General features: G+C 38.0%; 3 protein-coding genes across 5 annotated transcripts; 2 read left to right on the top strand and 1 right to left on the bottom strand.

Moving 5' to 3' along the window:
• Positions 1–140: 140 nt before the first annotated feature.
• Positions 141–836, top strand: LOC103328926 (uncharacterized). Its single transcript, XM_008231347.2, has one exon. It carries the CDS (start codon positions 229–231, stop codon positions 652–654), a length of 426 nt encoding a protein of 141 aa, XP_008229569.2. The 5' UTR covers positions 141–228; the 3' UTR covers positions 655–836.
• A 762-nt stretch (positions 837–1,598) lies between these two features.
• LOC103328925 (NOL1/NOP2/sun family protein) lies at positions 1,599–6,574 on the bottom strand. Of its 3 annotated transcripts, XM_089050286.1 has the most exons (13): positions 6,300–6,574; positions 5,923–6,181; positions 5,682–5,829; positions 5,227–5,364; positions 4,705–4,767; positions 4,271–4,392; positions 3,740–3,980; positions 2,934–3,145; positions 2,643–2,743; positions 2,463–2,544; positions 2,274–2,335; positions 2,139–2,203; positions 1,858–1,997 (listed from the first exon to the last, which is right to left on the bottom strand). In XM_089050286.1, the coding sequence occupies exons 1-12, from the start codon at positions 6,485–6,487 to the stop codon at positions 2,158–2,160; spliced, it is 1,662 nt and encodes a 553-aa protein (XP_088906412.1). In that variant the 5' UTR covers positions 6,488–6,574; the 3' UTR covers positions 1,858–1,997; positions 2,139–2,157. The 3 variants fall into 3 exon arrangements, with proteins under 3 accessions (XP_088906411.1, XP_008229568.2, XP_088906412.1); XM_089050285.1 differs by lacking the exon at positions 2,139–2,203 and having other exon boundaries at positions 1,599–1,997; positions 2,934–3,093; positions 3,736–3,980; positions 6,300–6,573; XM_008231346.3 differs by lacking the exon at positions 2,139–2,203 and having other exon boundaries at positions 1,599–1,997; positions 6,300–6,572.
• A 6,775-nt stretch (positions 6,575–13,349) lies between these two features.
• Positions 13,350–16,754, top strand: LOC103328924 (persulfide dioxygenase ETHE1 homolog, mitochondrial-like). Its single transcript, XM_008231345.3, is given in 10 exon segments — positions 13,350–13,630; positions 13,632–13,727; positions 13,809–13,937; positions 14,120–14,227; positions 15,033–15,167; positions 15,368–15,409; positions 15,515–15,574; positions 15,656–15,709; positions 16,181–16,205; positions 16,335–16,754. Coding segments are annotated over 10 exon segments (903 nt in total). The 5' UTR covers positions 13,350–13,483; the 3' UTR covers positions 16,442–16,754.
• The last annotated feature ends 1,108 nt before the right edge of the window (positions 16,755–17,862 follow it).

A 17,862-nucleotide genomic window follows, 5' to 3' on the forward strand; every position in this document is an offset into this window, starting at 1 on the left:
AGCAATATTAGGTACATGTTATTTTCAAGATGACCCATGATGCCAGTAATCTGTGCCCTTGACATGGCAAATCGATATGCCTACTTGGGCCCTACCTTATCACTATATAAATCAATATTGTATTCTCCGGTTTTTACCCAAGTTCTCTTAAAAAACTATTCTTCTTTTCCTTTGAAAATTGTTTCTTCATTTTGTGCACTTTCTTAACAGATTTATTTTCTGTCATACATGGCCTCTGATGATGTATCAGAAAGCATGCAGCTTGTTCTTGGTAAAGATGAGTTTGAAGACTTCGAGGTCACAGAAGTTGATGGTGCCCTTCTCTGGGACTTGCTTGAAGAGTTGGAGAATGAGGAGGAGGAGAAGAAGGATGAGAAAATAGGGGATATTGATGATGCTAATAGCATGATAGATGAGCAGGTTTCAGTGGAGCAGCATGATGAGATTTGCACCGCTGACTTAAAGTGTGGAGATGTAGACATGGTGGAGACAAACCCATCATCATATGAAATGGAAGCTTGGTTTGCAGATGACATGGTGGGGATGGTGGATTTTGGTTGTGGTGTTGGAGATTTTCCACAGTTGCATAATGGTGTTCACATTGGAGCCTCCTGCAATGGAATAACTTACAATTGCTTGTGGGGAGATAGTTGATTATAAGGAAAAGTGTGTGCTTCTGGATGTGTAGGGAAGAATAATTATAAATGTAAAAGAAGCATGATCCATGGACCACCTTTACCTGCGCATGTAATATAATATATGCATGTCACCAGTCACTAGAATATTTAATTTACTGCCATCTTATTTAAATAAGTACTGACACAATTTCACTTAAATTTTTGTGTGATAGTCATATTTTCACGTGATATTGCTAATACAATCATATTACAATACATATATTTATATCTATATATATATATATAAAGCAAAAAACAAAGAAAGGTGAAACATTCAAAATACCAGAAAATGCTTTTGGTTAATTTAAACATTAAGAATTGAAATTATTAATTAAATGAGGATAATATGGTAAATTTACTTTTTTCATATTAAAAAATTAAAATTAAAAACAAAATCAGATAATAGGTCATACTTTTATGAAATATAATTACCCATGTTATATTTTCTTAATTCTAAAAATAAAATAAAAAATAAAATAAAAAACCAATTGGCTAGTATTAAAATTATATCCTAAGTTCAGAACATATCAATTATGTCGTCCACTCATGTTATAACATTAGAATTGATATCCCTGCATAACGATGTCACGATTAGACCTTATCCAATCTTGTGGGTAACATTACTCTGATGATAGCTAAGGTGCGCATTAAGTCAAGGTACAAGAACAGTGTCATGCACCGTGACATATCAATTATATCATCCACCATGTTATAACATATGAATTGGTATCACCACATCACGATGTCATGATTAGACCTTAGAATTTCTCCAATAATGTGGGTAACATTACTCTCATGATAGCTAAGGTACGTATTAAGCCAATTTACAAAGGCGGTGCCTTGCACCATACGGCGCTAGAAAACCCACTTCAAAATATTATTCATCATATCAGCAAAGTAGATAACGCACACTAACTTCAATTTAAAAGACAAATAACGCACGCAGCTTCCTTGTAGTATTCGACACAACTCATTCATTCATAACTGTCATTTATACTTTGTCAAGAACTTTTCTTTAATACAGAAATTTATAGAAGATGTATTCTTAATCCATTGGTATTCTCTAGTGTATGAATTATTGAACCTAAAATGAAAGACCACCTTGAATGATATTCCAGGTGTGGAGAAGTTCTGAATTTGAGTTAGTCTACACGTCGTATTCATGGGGAGAAGTTCTGATCTTGTCAAGATGAAGGGTTTTGTAAGTCAGCCTCATTTGATCCAACCACAAACTTGGCTATGAAAAACCCGATTGTGTCAAGCGGGGACGACGGATCAAACCTCTGAACAAGTTCTTCCTCACCAGGTCTTAGCCACTCCCTGTCACGTCAAGCATGTAAAATGGTTATTTGATTTGATTTTTCTTTTCTTTGGTCAACAATAAAGACTTGCTATTGGACTGTGAGGTCATCAATCATAATGAAGAGCAGATGATGATTTAAAGCGACAAACATTACTAACTCAATAATGACTTTTTCTTTCAAACGTAAGAAAATTCTTCTAATTGCGTGTTTCCCAACTTCAATCTACAATAAAGAGAAGCGTACTAAGAATGATGTAAACAACTGCATATGACATGGAAATGAATGAGCTTACTCAGTATATCCATCAGGAAATTCAAAGCGCCCAACAAGACCAGGTCCCCCGATTCTTGGGTGCTGAAAATCAAAGTCAATAGCAATTGCAAAATCAGAAACGAGATACTGATACTTCCTCATTGTTAGGAAAAAAAATTGACAAATTCAAGAAACTAAATTACATAGACCTCCCCTAAACTAATCGAACCTGTGGTGCCAAGGAGAGGAATTTATATGTATCCAAAGCATATCGAACCAAAGCTTCATTCTCTCCAGGATTTATTGTACATCTAGAGACAAAAAAGATACAGAAAGTTCAGTTCAATAGTAGAAAATAGACATACAAGAATAAAGTTCAATAACTTCCATGTTAGGCATATCTACTAACGTTGAGTACACAATAACTCCACCCGGGCGAACTAACTGAACAGCCTGATCAAACATTCTCCTTTGATATATCGCATGCTTTCTCAAGGATTCGATTGTTTCCTGGAATAAGCAACTAACTTTATCAAACACTTATAGAATGTTAACTACTCTTACTTGTAACTAAAATACCTTGTATATGCATACAAACATAATACATTAACAAGACAATGAAGCATTGAAAGTAAAAAAGAACAACCAAAGAAAAGAACAAACAAAGAAAACTACAGTAAATATGTATTGGTTATAGTACCTCTCCAATAAATAGTCGAGGTCTTAAACCAAGGGCAGAACAAGGTGCATCAAGAAGAACTCGATCAAAGCTGCTGGGAGCAAAGCCTTTTGACTTCTCAACCTTACCACCCAAGCACTGATTTCTTCCTGGACCATTCCGTTTTCTTCGCATTTCCTTCCTGATGTCAGCTTTGCTAATGTAAGAACTCTCATTCGCTTTTTCATTGCTAACTAAAACATTGAGTTTATTAGAACTGAATTTCTAATTTCACAAAGAAGCATTTGTCATGCATATAACACAACCGAAAGGGTGACTACTGTAGCATTGATAGGGAAAAGAAAATTACATATTGAAGACATATTCTAATAAAGATTTTTATACCATTCCACTAGTTTAAGGAGGTTATCAGCTACAGTGAAACTCCTGAAGAATTAAAAACTAAGCATACCCTTAAGCCCAATGAAAGGTGGGGGAGGAGGCTATGTAGGATGGAATCATTTCAATCCACAAAATGAGAGGCCAATTAACCTCCTGTATTCCGATAAAATGAAAACTATAAGTCAACCTCAAGTAAGGGTTCAGGGATATAGAATATATTTCAACTTTTAATATATTTGATCATCGAAAACACCACGTTAAGCTTTTAGAATGCATAAAGTCACAAAATACTGAAAGTTCATTTAATGACCTTGTTCACAAATTAATATCATTATAAAATGCTATACTGATTCCAACAAGTTCCAGTTCCAAACTATCAGAACCAGAATACAGTGCACAACTATGAACATTGGTCTCATGTACCCATATGAGGAGAATTTACCTACCAGCTTTCTTAAAATCATTCTCAGCATTCAACCTTTCAAAAGTAATTGATTCAATTTTCTCTACTTCTGACTTCATGAAGTTGGAATCTTGAATGTGTCCACCATGATTATCCTTAGCACAAGATGGATCAGACAAATCTTCAGATTCGTTCCTTACACAAACAGCTTTTAGAGCATCAAGTTTATATGGGGTTATACAACTCAGGCCCATTTCAGCAGCCAATTTGTGAATACCCTGCACCTGCAAAATATAGTAGGGCATAAATAACACATGAAACCCGAAGCCTGCAAACAAACCAAGAAGGGGGAATGTTCATCATGACATTGAAAATCCCAGATCAATGGACTTAATTTTATCTTGCCACGATATGATGTAAATAAGGAACATAGACTCTAACCACCTATAAGAACTGCAGGAGACCAGATGGAGACGCCTTACACAAGGAACTGTAATGCACAATATGACTTAAATAGGATTCCGGAATCATAAAGGAGACTTTTTTTAATCACATCTCCTGTTAGGAAGTTTACCTTATTGTGAGATCTATCAACAGCAACGATTTCTCCTTCATCCTTCATAAGAATTGCTATTGCAGTTGTTTTCCCACCCGGTGCAGCACACATGTCTAGTATGCGCTCACCTTTTTGAGGATCTAAGACATAAAAAGAAAAACAATAACAATAACTAAATAAGTAAAAAAATATTATCATCAAATATTCTAAGATGAGCGAAGTAAGTAACAGCTAGCTAATTCCTATGGAAGGAACCATCCTTCACAACTATGATCGATCATAGAAATATTAATGACACCATTAAAGAAAAACCATGATACAGATCACTACTTTGCAGAACACCTATAAAATGATGTAGTTTTTGTGAAACAGAAGCATTCAGAGTCAATGATTATTAGGAAACAACAACACATGTAAATTCCTTTAGTTAATCACAACACTGTAAGAGTTACCTAGTGCACGAGCAGCGACAATGCTTGGCAGATTTTGAAGAAATATTTCCCCCTCAAGCACGTCTGGAAGCCAAGACAAAAGAACATTGGAGTTATAGAAACTTTTTACATAATGCAAAACCATAAACACACACCAACCCAGAAAAAAAAAAGAGTAGCGATCAAAACAGAAAGCAAACCATGAAAGTGCAAGCACCTACTCATCAATTAGCAACAAACAAAAGATATACCATAAATAAAGAAAATCAAAAGTTCCCCAATTTAAGACCCATGTCAGCTACTAAAGAGATTATCTTTCACAGTATGGAATAAAAATCTGCATTAAACAATCCATGTAATATTTATATGCAACAAAGAATGAACTAAAACCCATGTAAAACACTTGATAAGCTAGAGGAGGAGCCATGCAACATCTTCAGACGACATGAAATTCATTAAAAGAGAAATAGGAGTATGTGCTTTTGTACTATCTATTTCCAATAAAGTCTTCACTATAATTTGTGGACAAGTAATGAATCATACCACGAAAGGAAGGCAGATGAAATACTCTGTCACTCATATCCACAGCAAGCCCTTCTGTAACACGGAACATCCCGGACCTTGACATCATTGCTCTTCCTTGGCCAATATACAGCCCATTTCGTTCAAGATGATAAGGATCTAAAACATCATTTAAAGGAACATGTATAAAACCATGGTCGCTAAAGCAAAGCCACAATCTTTGTATTTACAACACAAAAAAGAATATGAGAAAAATAAATAAATGTGCTTAAGATCAATATAATCATCATATGAAAAATGTACAAAACCAAATAATAAAATTTCAAGCATCCATAAAATTTACATGATGTGCTCCTTACCATATTCTTTTATCCCACATTACCACCCATTTGCCATTCTTAAATCCTACCACCCTCCTTCATTAGTGATAAGTTGACTCTCCGATAGTGGTACATGAATAAATACACTAGTGTTACCTGTCTGTGAACCTTGCAGCACAGTCCCTCGAGTGATCCCAACGCCCCATCCACCATCAACACCAGGCTGCTCAACCGAGACTGAAACCGCAACCAATTCCCCTTTCTCAACATGAGCACTGCAAGCCAATACACCAGGAACGTACACCTACATGTCAAAAGACAAAAGCAAATTCATCCCAGCTACCACTGAGTGAGCAAAGCAAAGCAGAGGAATCAAAAGAACACAGAAAAGGCTAACCTGGGCACCTCGAAGAACTGCCTCGGCACATTTCCGGCTCACAAGAACCTCCTTTGGAGGCTTCCCATCTGCAGCATAACCATAATTAATGGCGTGAGGGCCTGAGCCCCTCACAAACACAACGTTGTCCAGCCCTACGACTTCACACTTGGAAATGTCAGCTCTGTTTTCTTTCAGAACCGCCGTCAACTTGTCAATGACGGCATTGGGCGTGGTCTTGAGTGTGTTCACCCGTATACAGGAGTAGCAAGACGGGCGCCTAAGCAACCCAAAAACAAAACAGAAAAAAAAAAAAAAAAATATTTAAACAAAGCTCATGAGAAAAAATGAAATGCACCACTGAATGGATTAATAGGGAGAGAGAGAGAGAGAAGTACGTCAGGGCTTTGGAGATGCGAGAGAAATTCTGGGGTCCATAGGCATTGGAGAAGTAGCTTTCGAGCTCAGCGTTCCAACGCAGAGTTGGGTTGTAAGAGTAACGCTCTGGGAAATCTTCCATGAGTTTGTGCTGATTGGTGAAGAAGCTGCCGATGGTTTTGGACAAGCCCCAAGCTTTCTTCTTCATTCAAAGGGGCGGAAGGGAAGTAGCAAACACCATTGTGCTTGCTTGCTTGCAGCAGCTCCAGAGATTCGGGCAATCGGGCTTGGGGTTTTTGGTGGCAAACTGGGCCGGGATAAACCTTTTGCTAAGTGCAAGTTTTGGGCTTCGAGTTGTTTGGGGGGCCTATTTGGCGACAAAAGGAAGGTTTGTGAGGATGACACAATTTGTATACGCAAAGGCACCATTTGTAGAAGAAACACTCTTTTACAATAGCATTTTTTGTTATTCCGATCAATAACACTATGATATGTAAGCTAATTTTTTTAAATATCATTGTGTTATTGGTCGGAAATAGAAAAACAGTATTATCCTCATTACACAATTTATTTATTTATTTTTAATTTTTTTGCATTTGTAGAGGCAAAGAGCACAAAGTTACAAATTTTTTGTTTCTTTTGTTTTGGTGAGGAAGTTGCAATCTGTTGACACAATTAATTTAATATATTTTACTACAAACAGTTTATTCTAAACCTGGTACGGTTAATGGTTTCAGTCATTGGTTTAGTGACTTGCACATGTGTGTACTATTGTCATTAGCATTCTATCTTATTAAACAATAAAATATTAAATTTGAAATCACGTGAACGGTTTACGACAAATAACTCATTTAACATTCATTGTAACTAGCCTCTTCGCAAGCGTTTCCGTGCCTGCGAGGGACTTTTTTTAAAAAAGATTTAAATTTATTTTAGAATTAAAAAAGATAGTGGGTAGTTGTGTTCCATAAAAATATGATCCATTATCTGATTTTTCTTTTAATTTTAATTTTTTTAATATGAAAACTTGTGAATTTACCATATTATCCTCATTTAATTAATAATTTCAATTCTTAATGTTTGTATTAACCAAATGTATTTTATGGTATTTTGAATGTTTTATTATTTTCTACTTTTTGCTTTAGTTGAAATAGAGAGAACTGGAAAACTATATTATTCTTCTCTTTAGAGGATATTTACACAAAGAGTACAATCCCTACAAGGAAACCAATCCCGGTTAAAGGAGGAATAACTAAATACAGCTTTTACGCCTATAACTAAGAAACCTAATTATATACAAAAGTCAACACTCCCCCTCACGTTGGTGCATAGATGTCACACATGCCCAACTTGGACAGGAACCTAGAAAACACGTGACTTGCAATAGCCTTTGTTAGTATATCTGCTAGCTAATCTTCTGTCCGGATTGGTGGTACCTCAATAATCTTCCCTTCTATTTTTTCTTTAATAAAGAACGGATCCACCTCAACATGTTTGGTTCTGTCGTGTTGTACTGGATTATGTGCAATATCACGTGCGGCTTGATTATCACAAAACAACTTCATAGGTGAAGGACTTAGGTGGCCTAAGTCCTTCAATAGATTCTGAATCCAAAGTATCTCACATATTCCCAATGCCATGCCGCGATATTCTGCTTCTGCACTAGACCGTGCAACTACATTCTGCTTCTTGCTTCTCCAGGTAACCAAGTTACCTCCCACAAATGCGAAATAACCTGATCTAGAACGTCTATCATTAATCGATCCTGCCCAATCTGCACATGTATACCCTTCAACTCTAAGATGATTGTTCTTCTTGAACAATATGCCTTTACCTGGATTTCCTTTCAAATACCGCAATATTCTTATTACAGCATTCATGTGCTGCTCTCCAGGACTATGCATAAACTGACTAACTACTCCCAAGACGTGGGCTAAGTCAGCCGGGTGTGTGCCAAGTACATCAGTCGGCCAACTAATCTCTGATATCGTCCCTTATCTGCTGGAACTTGATTCAAATCAATCCCAAGCTTCAAGCCTTCTTCTAATGGCGTCTCAACAGGTTGGCAGGCCGACATACCTGTTTCCTGCAACAAATCCAAGGTATACTTCATTTGAGACCGGAAGCTCCCTGATTTGCAGCGAGATACTTCAATTCCCAAAAAATACTTCAAATCACCTAGATCTTTCATCTCAAATTCTGCTGACAAATATTTCTGAAGTGCTAAGCGCTCTTTCTCATCATCTCCTGTAACCATCATATCATCAACATAAACTATAAGTGCTGTAATTTTACCATCTGTTTGCTTTATAAACAAAGTATTATCTGAATTACTCTGCTTATAACCAAATCGTCTCATAGCCTGTGTAAATCTCTCAAACCAAGCTCTGGGTGACTGCTTGAGACCATATAAGGACTTCTGCAATCGGCACACTTGCTTCCTACTAGAACCCGAAACACTATATCCAGGTGGAAGGTCCATATAAACTTATTCTGTCAGTTCTCCATGCAGAAATGCATTCTTTACGTCAAACTAATGCAAAGGCCAATCTAAGTTCGCCGCCAGGGACAATAAGACACGAACTGTATTTATCTTTGCTACTGGTGCGAATGTCTTTGTATAATCAATCCCATATTTTTGTGAGTACCCTTTTGCAACTAATCTAGCCTTGTGGGATCAATTGTTCCGTATGCCAGATACTTCACTGTAAAAATCCATCTGCACCCCACAGGTTTCTTCCTAACCGGTAAATCAACTATTTTCCATGTGTCGTTCTTCTTTAATGACCTCAACTCCTCCTCCATTGCGGCTTGCCGATTCTGATCTGATAAGGTTTCCTGCATACTGTTAGGAATACGTATAGAAGATAATTGACACACAAATGACTTATTTAATTCTGATAGATGAGTAGTGGTCACATAATTACTCATGAGATATTTTACTTTACTTGTAGGATCATGTTCATAGGTGGGTTTTGGAATACCTCGATTACTTCTTGGTGGAAGACGTGTTGGATGGACATCCGTCATTGGTGGAGATTGGTTATCACTGGTGGCATTAGGCTCGAGCAACATAGGTTCATTCGGTTCAGTTATCGAATCGGATTGGTGTTGTACATCTAGTTCAAGTGTCATCTGTTCAGTTGGTGCATGCCTGCAACACCGGCACTGATGCTGTGTCCGGTTCGGTCATTAGTGGATTTTCACCACTTTCATCCAAGGAATTGTCACCACTTTCATCCAAATTATCCACAACAACATGATATGGTATGACCGTATAATCCAGAGTCTGCACTTCTTGTCTTCTCTCCCCTGAAGTGAAGACTCAGGTGAGGAATAATACATGGTCAACTCATGAAACGTCACATCCATAGTGACAATCATCTTCTATGTCGAGGGATGATAACACCGATAGCCTTTCTGTTGTGACGCATATCCAACAAAGACACATTGCATAGCTCGAGGTGCCAACTTACTCCGTTAATGCTTATGAAGATGTACATAAGCCACACAACCGAAAACATGGGGTAGGAGATTTGGAGAAGATGGGGCAGAAATCAATGAGGTCAGGAGGTGGTGCGGTGTCTGGAACTCCACAGTACGAGAAGGTACTCTATTAATCAGATAAGCAGCGGACACAAGAGTTTCACCCCAATAAGAGAGAGGGGTATGTGCTTCAAGTAACAAAGCACGAACCACATTCAGGAGATGCCGGTTCTTCCTTTCGGCAACACCATTCTGTTGTGGAGTATACGGACACGTTGTCTGATGAATAATACCATGGGCAGTTAAAAAGGTTTGCAAATCAACATTCACATATTCTTTGCCATTATCACTCCGAAGTACCTGTATCTGTTTGTTATAATGTGTGAGAACCATTCTATGAAACTTCTAAAAGGCAGAACATACATCACTTTTATTTTTCAACAAAACTACCCATGTCATTCGAGTACAGTCATCAAGAAAAGTAACAAACCACCGGGCACCACCCAAAGTTACAATTTTAGATGGACCCCAAATATCAGAATGAACAATCATAAAAGGCACTGAACTTTTATGTAAACTAGGTGGAAAAGAGACACGATGGCTATGAGCCAGTTCATAAACATCACATTTGAAACTCGAAACATCACACTTAACAAACAAACATGGAAAAAGTTTCTATAAATAACCAAATGAAGCATGTCCTAAGCGACGATGCCAAAACCAAATATCAGCTCTAGCTTTCGGCTCCCCATGTGAGGTGTCCACCGACAGAGCTTAAGTCATGCAAGAAGTATTGTCTAATGTCAAATCCATGTAGTACAACTTCCCCTTCCTAATGCCATAACCAATCATCCGCCGAGTCTGGATGTCCTTAAACACACAATAGTGAGGCCAAAAAACAACAACACAATTCAAAGCAATGGTTAGTTGAGCAACAGAAAGTAGGTTGTAATCAAGGGATGGAACAACAAGTACAGTATCAAGGTTCAAAGTATCAGTGAGAGCGACAAGGCCCTCCCCAATAATAGGAGCGGCACTGCCATCCGTAGTGGTGACACAAGACTGAATGGAGGGGTTAACAGTGTGGACCAATTTAGAATCAAATGTCATATGTGCCGTAGCACCAGAGTCAATTATGCAAGTAGTATTCTTAACAAAATTAGAAATTTGCAAAACCTTACCCTCATTACCGGTAGTAGTAACTAATGCAGAGGCCTGATTAGCAACAAGGTCGGGTTTATCTTTTGTGCCAGCTATGGTAGCTCATTGTTTGTTGTAACAGGGATCACGAGTCTTATCTCATCCTTTAGGATACCCAATCAATTCAAAACACCTAGCTTTCGAATGACCCCCAAGTCCACAGTGAGTACACACCAATTTGGAGCGATTAATCTCAAGCCGAGCATGAGTGGATCCGGCATTAGGCCGGTGCGAGGAAGAGTTCACAGTGGAAGGCCGGCTAGTTGAACCTGATGGACTAGATCGGTTGTGGGAGGACCTGTTGCGGACCACCATGGCCTCTACCTACTCGCCTTCTTGCTTCATAGCCTCCTTCCGATCAGATTCTCTACGAACATAAGCATATGATCCCTGGAGCCCGAGAGGTGGTTCTTTGCGCAGAACTTCTCCTCGAACTTGCTCGAACTCATCATCAAGGCCTCCCAAGAAAAGATAAACGCGTTGTCATTCAAGCGACTCCTGATAGACTTTGATATCTTTATCACAATGCATAGCCACCTTATTGTAGTGATCCAACTCCTGAAAAATTTCAGAGAGTTCACGAAAGTAGGTGGATACTGGCCTCCCATTTTGACGAAGGCGAGACGCCTTCGGCTCAAAGTATACACACAGACTTCATTCGCTTATCAAGGAAAGCCGTTTTAAAGCCTTCCGATTGCGATGCCGTCGTCAGCGGATATATCGTCTCATCAGTGTCCGGCTTCATAGAGGAAGCCGACTCTTGACCCTCGGTCATCGCTTCCCAATATTCATATTTGGGATCATCTTCAGAAGGTGCCTTAGTCGAACCTCGAAGATATCCCATCTTTCGACGTCCTGCAATATGCATCTCAATCAGAAGTGCCCATAAATCATAGTTTGTCTCATCCAACAACACTCCAATATTAAAATTAGAGTTGTCGGATTGAACAACAACTGGTGTAGGTTTATCTTCCTTCGTTTGATCGCCCATGGTGGAAATAGGAAAAAAACAGTGAGGGATATCAAGATCTTGCTGCACGTTATCTGTGATAGTTGAGAGTAGGTGCATATATCAAGGCAAGCGGCGCTGCCTAGTTCGTGATCGAGTTCGGTCGAGGCCGATAGCACAAGGAGGCTATGTGGCTTATTTTTCTTCCTGGTTTAACGTGGCTCTGATGCCAAGTTGAAATAGAGAGAACTGGAAAACTATATTATTCTTCTCTTTAGAGCAACTCCACCCATTTGCCCTTAGCCATGGCAAAGGGGGGAGGTAGGGCAGCTACTATTCACGTGAATAGTGGTTGCCCTTACAAATCAAAATTTTGTGTTTCCACCCGTTGCCCTTGCTAAGGGCAGTTACTATTCATTTTTTTGTTTTATTCATAATTTTTTTCACCTCAATAATTAATTTGGATAATATTTTAGGATTAGATTTTAGGGTTCCTACATGTCAATACTATTCATATCTCATAATTGGATAAAATTTTCAATTTCAAATTTCAAATAAATTAAAAAAAAATTGGCTGGTATTTATAGAAAAAAATTCATTAATTTTTGGATTTTTTAAAAAATTTCAATTTTTCCAGATTTTATTGCAAAAATTGGCCGTTGGATTGGAGGAAAAATCGATCGGAGAGCCCAGATGACGCCACGTGGCAACAGGAAAAAATCAAATCAGAATAAGATCAGTAGCGATATGTATCAGCGCCGTCGAGTTTTGGACCCTGGCCGAAGCCGCCGCCACCGAGTTGGTGGGTCCCACACCTCCCGGGCCTGGCCGCTCACTGAACACAATTTTTTTTTTTCCCCCTAGCCTTGGGTTAGGCTCATGGATGGAAAGGCCCTTAGAGGATATTTATACAAAGAGTACAATCCCTACAAGAAAACCAATCCCATTTAAAGGAGGAATAACTAAATACAGCTTTTACGCCTATAACGAAGAAACCTAATTATATACAAAAGTCAACAGCTTTATATATAGATAAAATCAAAGTCAATTACCTCTAAGCGTAGATTCAAAATGACGATAACTAAATAACAACATAACTCAACTAGCACTCCCTTCCACCGGATTAAAGTTGAATACGAGCAGAATATGAATGAGAATAAGGCTACTCACCATCCTTGATTCGTAGGGGGTGAATGTTACATCATATGTTGTGTCATTGAATTGAATGCGTGCAATTCTCAAATAATGTGACCCTTTATTCTTAATCCGCTTAGGACACAACATAACTCGGCCAAGACTCGTTGGCTGTCGCTCTCTTCATTCCCTCATCGGATTTGGCGCCTGCAAACCAATCGCAATCCTTCTTGTTGCCGATGTCACACTACACAACACAACTCGAAAAGCACAACAACAATAATAATGGACAACACCACCACCACCACCACCTTAAATAATGATAAATAATAAAATAATACAGAACAGAACATAATAAGCATCTTCTCCCACCAAAACCAAATCGGCTGATCGATTTCATCGCTGTGTCCACCAACAACATTACAGACAGGGCAAATGCTTCGAATCAGTCTCCTCAGATTTCTCTCTCTTCCTTCTCGCTCCTCTTCTTCTTCTTCCCTTTTCTTCAATCCCATTTCTCCTCATTCCCATTCCCAAAACATGGCCACCTCTGCTTACACGACATCGTCTGACTCCGCCTCCTCCTGCGAAGCTCCTCTTCCGCCAGCTCTTCGAGAAGGAGTCCTCCACGTACACTTACTTGCTCGCCGACGTCGCTCACCCCGACAAACCCGCGCTGGTTAGCTAGCCTTTAAATATTTTGAATAAAAATTATAACTTTATAATTAGGATTAGGATTTTGATGAATTTTAATTTGCAGTTGATTGACCCGGTGGACAAGATGGTGGATAGGGATATCTCCCTTGTCAAAGAGTTGGGTTTGAAGCTAATTTATGCCATGAACACTCATGTTCATGCTGATCATATCACTGGCACTGGCCTCATCAAGGTTTGGGCTTTCCACCTTCTTCCTCTCATCTTTTTCTTGACTTCTTTTGATAATGTTGGTGCTTTTGGATTATTCATGAGTGATCAATGCCTCTGCATTCATGCTATTTGGGAAAAAAGTTGTGTGCTTTGTAACAACAACTGAGTTATTTGATGAGTATACATTTTTTTCTTTTGTGGCAGACTAAGCTTCCTGGTGTCAAATCTATCATTTCGAAGGCGAGCAACTCAAAAGCAGACCGTCTGATTGAAGCCGGTGAAAAAATACATTTCGGCGATCTGTTTTTGGAGGTTTGGTTAGCACTGAGGTTTTTGTTTTATATGTTTAAGCTTGTTGCACTGTGTTGCATGGAAATTTGAAGGTTTTAGTGGCTTCTAGAGGACTAAATGTGTACACAAGCTTACCTTTATATTCCCTCTTTTAAAATTATTGAAGAAATCGAGTATGATTTGAGGTGTAAGTGGGAGAATCATTGTAATGCTTGTTAGGCCAGCCTTGGAAATGTGTTATGTGCTTCCCAGTGATCATCACAGATATTTCATATACCAGACTTTGTGGTAATTTTTTCTCCTAGGTGAAGGTATAAAACTTACTGGGTTGATTAAACTGGAGTGTTTAGCCCAAATCTGCCAATAGTGTTAAAGCTCAGATTGAGGTTTTGAATACTAAGGAGTCGGCTTTTGTTGAATTAATTGCTTTTGGGCCGATAAAGTAGAATGAATACAAAGCTTAACTGGTATAGGCTGTGATCTACCGAGTTCCTCTTCCTGTGAAATATATAAAAGTGACCAAAAGAAATAATTTACTGTAACAAAACTTGTCTGGTCCTTGCTGATTTTCAACTAGGTAGTTTTATGTGTGTACACAAAGGGGTGTGCTGTGTGTGTGTGTGTTTGTATGTGTTCATGTACGTTTTCTACATGTATCTTATGTGCATATGTTGTGACAAATTGGCCTAAAGAAACAACATACTGAAAGAAGTTATGTATGTATCTTACTGGTTTTGGACTAGTTAGAGCTGTGGTTCTCTGTGTCGGGTGTGTGTATGTATGTGCCTTTGTATATATGTATCTCCTGTGTGCATTTGTGTTGCAGGTTCGAGCTACTCCAGGGCATACATTAGGTTGTGTTACCTATGTTACAGGAGATGGGCCTAATCAGCCACAACCAAGGATGGCTTTCACTGGAGATGCTTTACTCATACGGGGTTGTGGGAGAACTGATTTTCAGGTATAGTACCTTCAACTTTTGAAACTCTTTATAATTTACCTTTTTGTGACAAATTCTGCTGCTTCAATCAAAAGACAAGGAAAGCAAAAATTGAAAAACTAGCAACAGTTTGCCATTAGAAGAGTTGGCTTGTTCTTAAAACACGACTGTTAAGGGGATTTACCAAGTTCCTGTGTTTGATTTATCTAATCTGTTTGCAGGGTGGCAGTTCACATCAACTGTACAAGTCAGTTCATTCACAGGTAAGAACATACTGAGCTAGCATACCTTTGATACCATAGGAAAGAAATGAGTTCAAACATGACTTTGTTAAAAGCCCACTTATTGTTTTGTGCTTACAAATCCAGATTTTCACATTGCCAAAGAATACGTTGATCTATCCTGCTCATGATTACAAGGGATTCAGTGTATGGAACTCACTATTGTCTATTTCTTCTGCACCCTGTATACCTAGGCAGCTTCTTATGCCACATTTGCTTGAGATGCAGGTTAGCACCGTTGGGGAGGAGATGCTTTATAATCCTCGACTCACAAAAGATGAGGTATATATTTCGTTGTTCCAAAAGTGTTAACCAACTGTAGTTGCTAAATGTAATGTTTTTCAGAAAGATGACACTGACACTATCTGGTTGACGATTGGATGATGATTTTCCTTTTCTTGTCAAGATTTTGTATATCTACATATCTTGGGTCAACAAATGTTATTTTGACCTGGGGCGATATTAATGTGAAGGAGCCTCTGCCTAAAAAGCACTCACCTAATTTACCAAGAATAGTTAATACTGGTGTTGCACAGATGTTGTAAAAGAATGTTGAATTTTAAGGGAAAGTAGTCAGAAATGGATTTTTCTTTTATGTGGGATAACTGGCTGAATAAATTAGCAGTCACTGTAAAGAGTCTTGACCACATGCACTGCATAGATGCAGTTTTATTTTTCATTTATCATATGGGTATTTTAACACTTCTTCCCAATATGTATCTAACTAGTTTGATTTTGAACTCTTTTGGACAGGAAACATTTCAAAATATCATGGAAAGTAAGTAAAACTATCTAGCATCCAATTTTTTAGAAGTAACCATGTCCAGTTTTAACTGTCATTTCATTGATTATATGATATATCCAACCATTTTAGGTTTGAGTTAAGAAAAATGATGTTTCTTGACAGATCTAAAACTCTCATATCCGAAAATGATTGACATAGCTGTACCTGCGAATATGGTTTGTGGATTGCAAGATTTGTCTGAAAGGCCTGTTGAGTCTGTGTCAAACTAGACATATTTGCTGCTACGATTTGCATTTCAGACGAGAACATCGAAAGGGAGCCGGCTTAACCACATGAATCAATTGGCTACAATTTGACTGTACTAAGACCTTGAAAGTATACTGATAATGCCACGAAAGCAGCTCTATATCCTATGACATCTCTCTCCTCTTCATTTCAAGAGATGACTTGTATTAGCTCTTTTGTTGTACAGTAAATAAAAATAAATAAATAAATCTCTGGATGACTGAGCTGGCTGTGGCTATTGTATTAGAATTGACTACATAAAATAAAACCTCCAATTTACTATTTTCCAGATTGAAAGCATCGTGCACCATCTTCTGCACTGTCCACACTTGTGTAAAATTCTTGTAGAAGTTCTGGCTTTCTGGATTTCCTTGCCATGTTCTTTCTTAGAAACATAACTTTTTTGGCTCAACAGAAACGGAACATTTGATCTCTGAGAATTTGAGAAAGAAACCTCCTTCCATTTTCTCTCATTTGGGCCTCATTTGGGCTTTTGATCGCACGGCCCATTTCCATCCCTCCAAATATTTTAGCCAAATGATAAATTCTTTTTTTCGCCAAAGTTAAAAAAAGAAGAGGGGGAAAATTCAGACACATGAATAGCTTGAATCCTCGGCCAATCCAACTAACCCCCAATAATAAAACTAATTAAGCTTATATCATCAAAATGATCTCTTTGACCTAATCTATTTATAAAAATTATAAATATAATAAATAATAATAATAATTTAAAAAAAAAAAAAAAGAGATTAGTTGATCATGTAAGCTGCTTGATGCTTTCAGGTAAACGTAGCATTCTAATGTGAATTAAGTTAGAAGACTAAAGTTGAAGATAGGGTTTATTTAGTGACATGCAAGTCTCTTCAAAGTTTTCGACTTGGACCCTAATGAGGACGGATTCTTGAGGGATTAAAAGACTTACTCAATTACGTAACTCACCTTTTCAGATAGGGATAAAATAGTTCAAAATAAGAATGAGTCTAAGGAATACCTCCAAGGAAAAGAGGACGAAAAAAACAATTAAAAGTCCAAGTAAAGTTTCACATGCGGAGAATTGGAGAATAGAATTTTAGAACGAATGTGGTGGCATTTTTTTTTTTAATTCACATCCAAATGCTAGAGACAGATTTTGTAGTGGAAATTCTCATTAAATTTCCCAACCTTCAAGATCTTTTGCTTCCTCCAAGAAACAAGCACTTGTTACTGGCTTGCCTTCTCAACTTTGGTTATTTTTTGTTGATAAACTCTCTTGATCTTGAGGAAAACCTAACACCACCTACTTTTGTGTGTCAAACCAAAACTCTTCTCCACATTCCACCTTTTCCTTAGTTTAAGATACATGACCACTATCGCTCATCAAAAAACAGATACATGACCACTATTTCTAGGGGAATGAAAATAAAAA

This window comes from Prunus mume, linkage group LG4 (genome assembly GCF_029339155.1).
Source record: "Prunus mume cultivar Tortuosa linkage group LG4, ASM2933915v1, whole genome shotgun sequence".
In the NCBI taxonomy this organism is placed as follows: Eukaryota; Viridiplantae; Streptophyta; class Magnoliopsida; order Rosales; family Rosaceae; genus Prunus; species Prunus mume.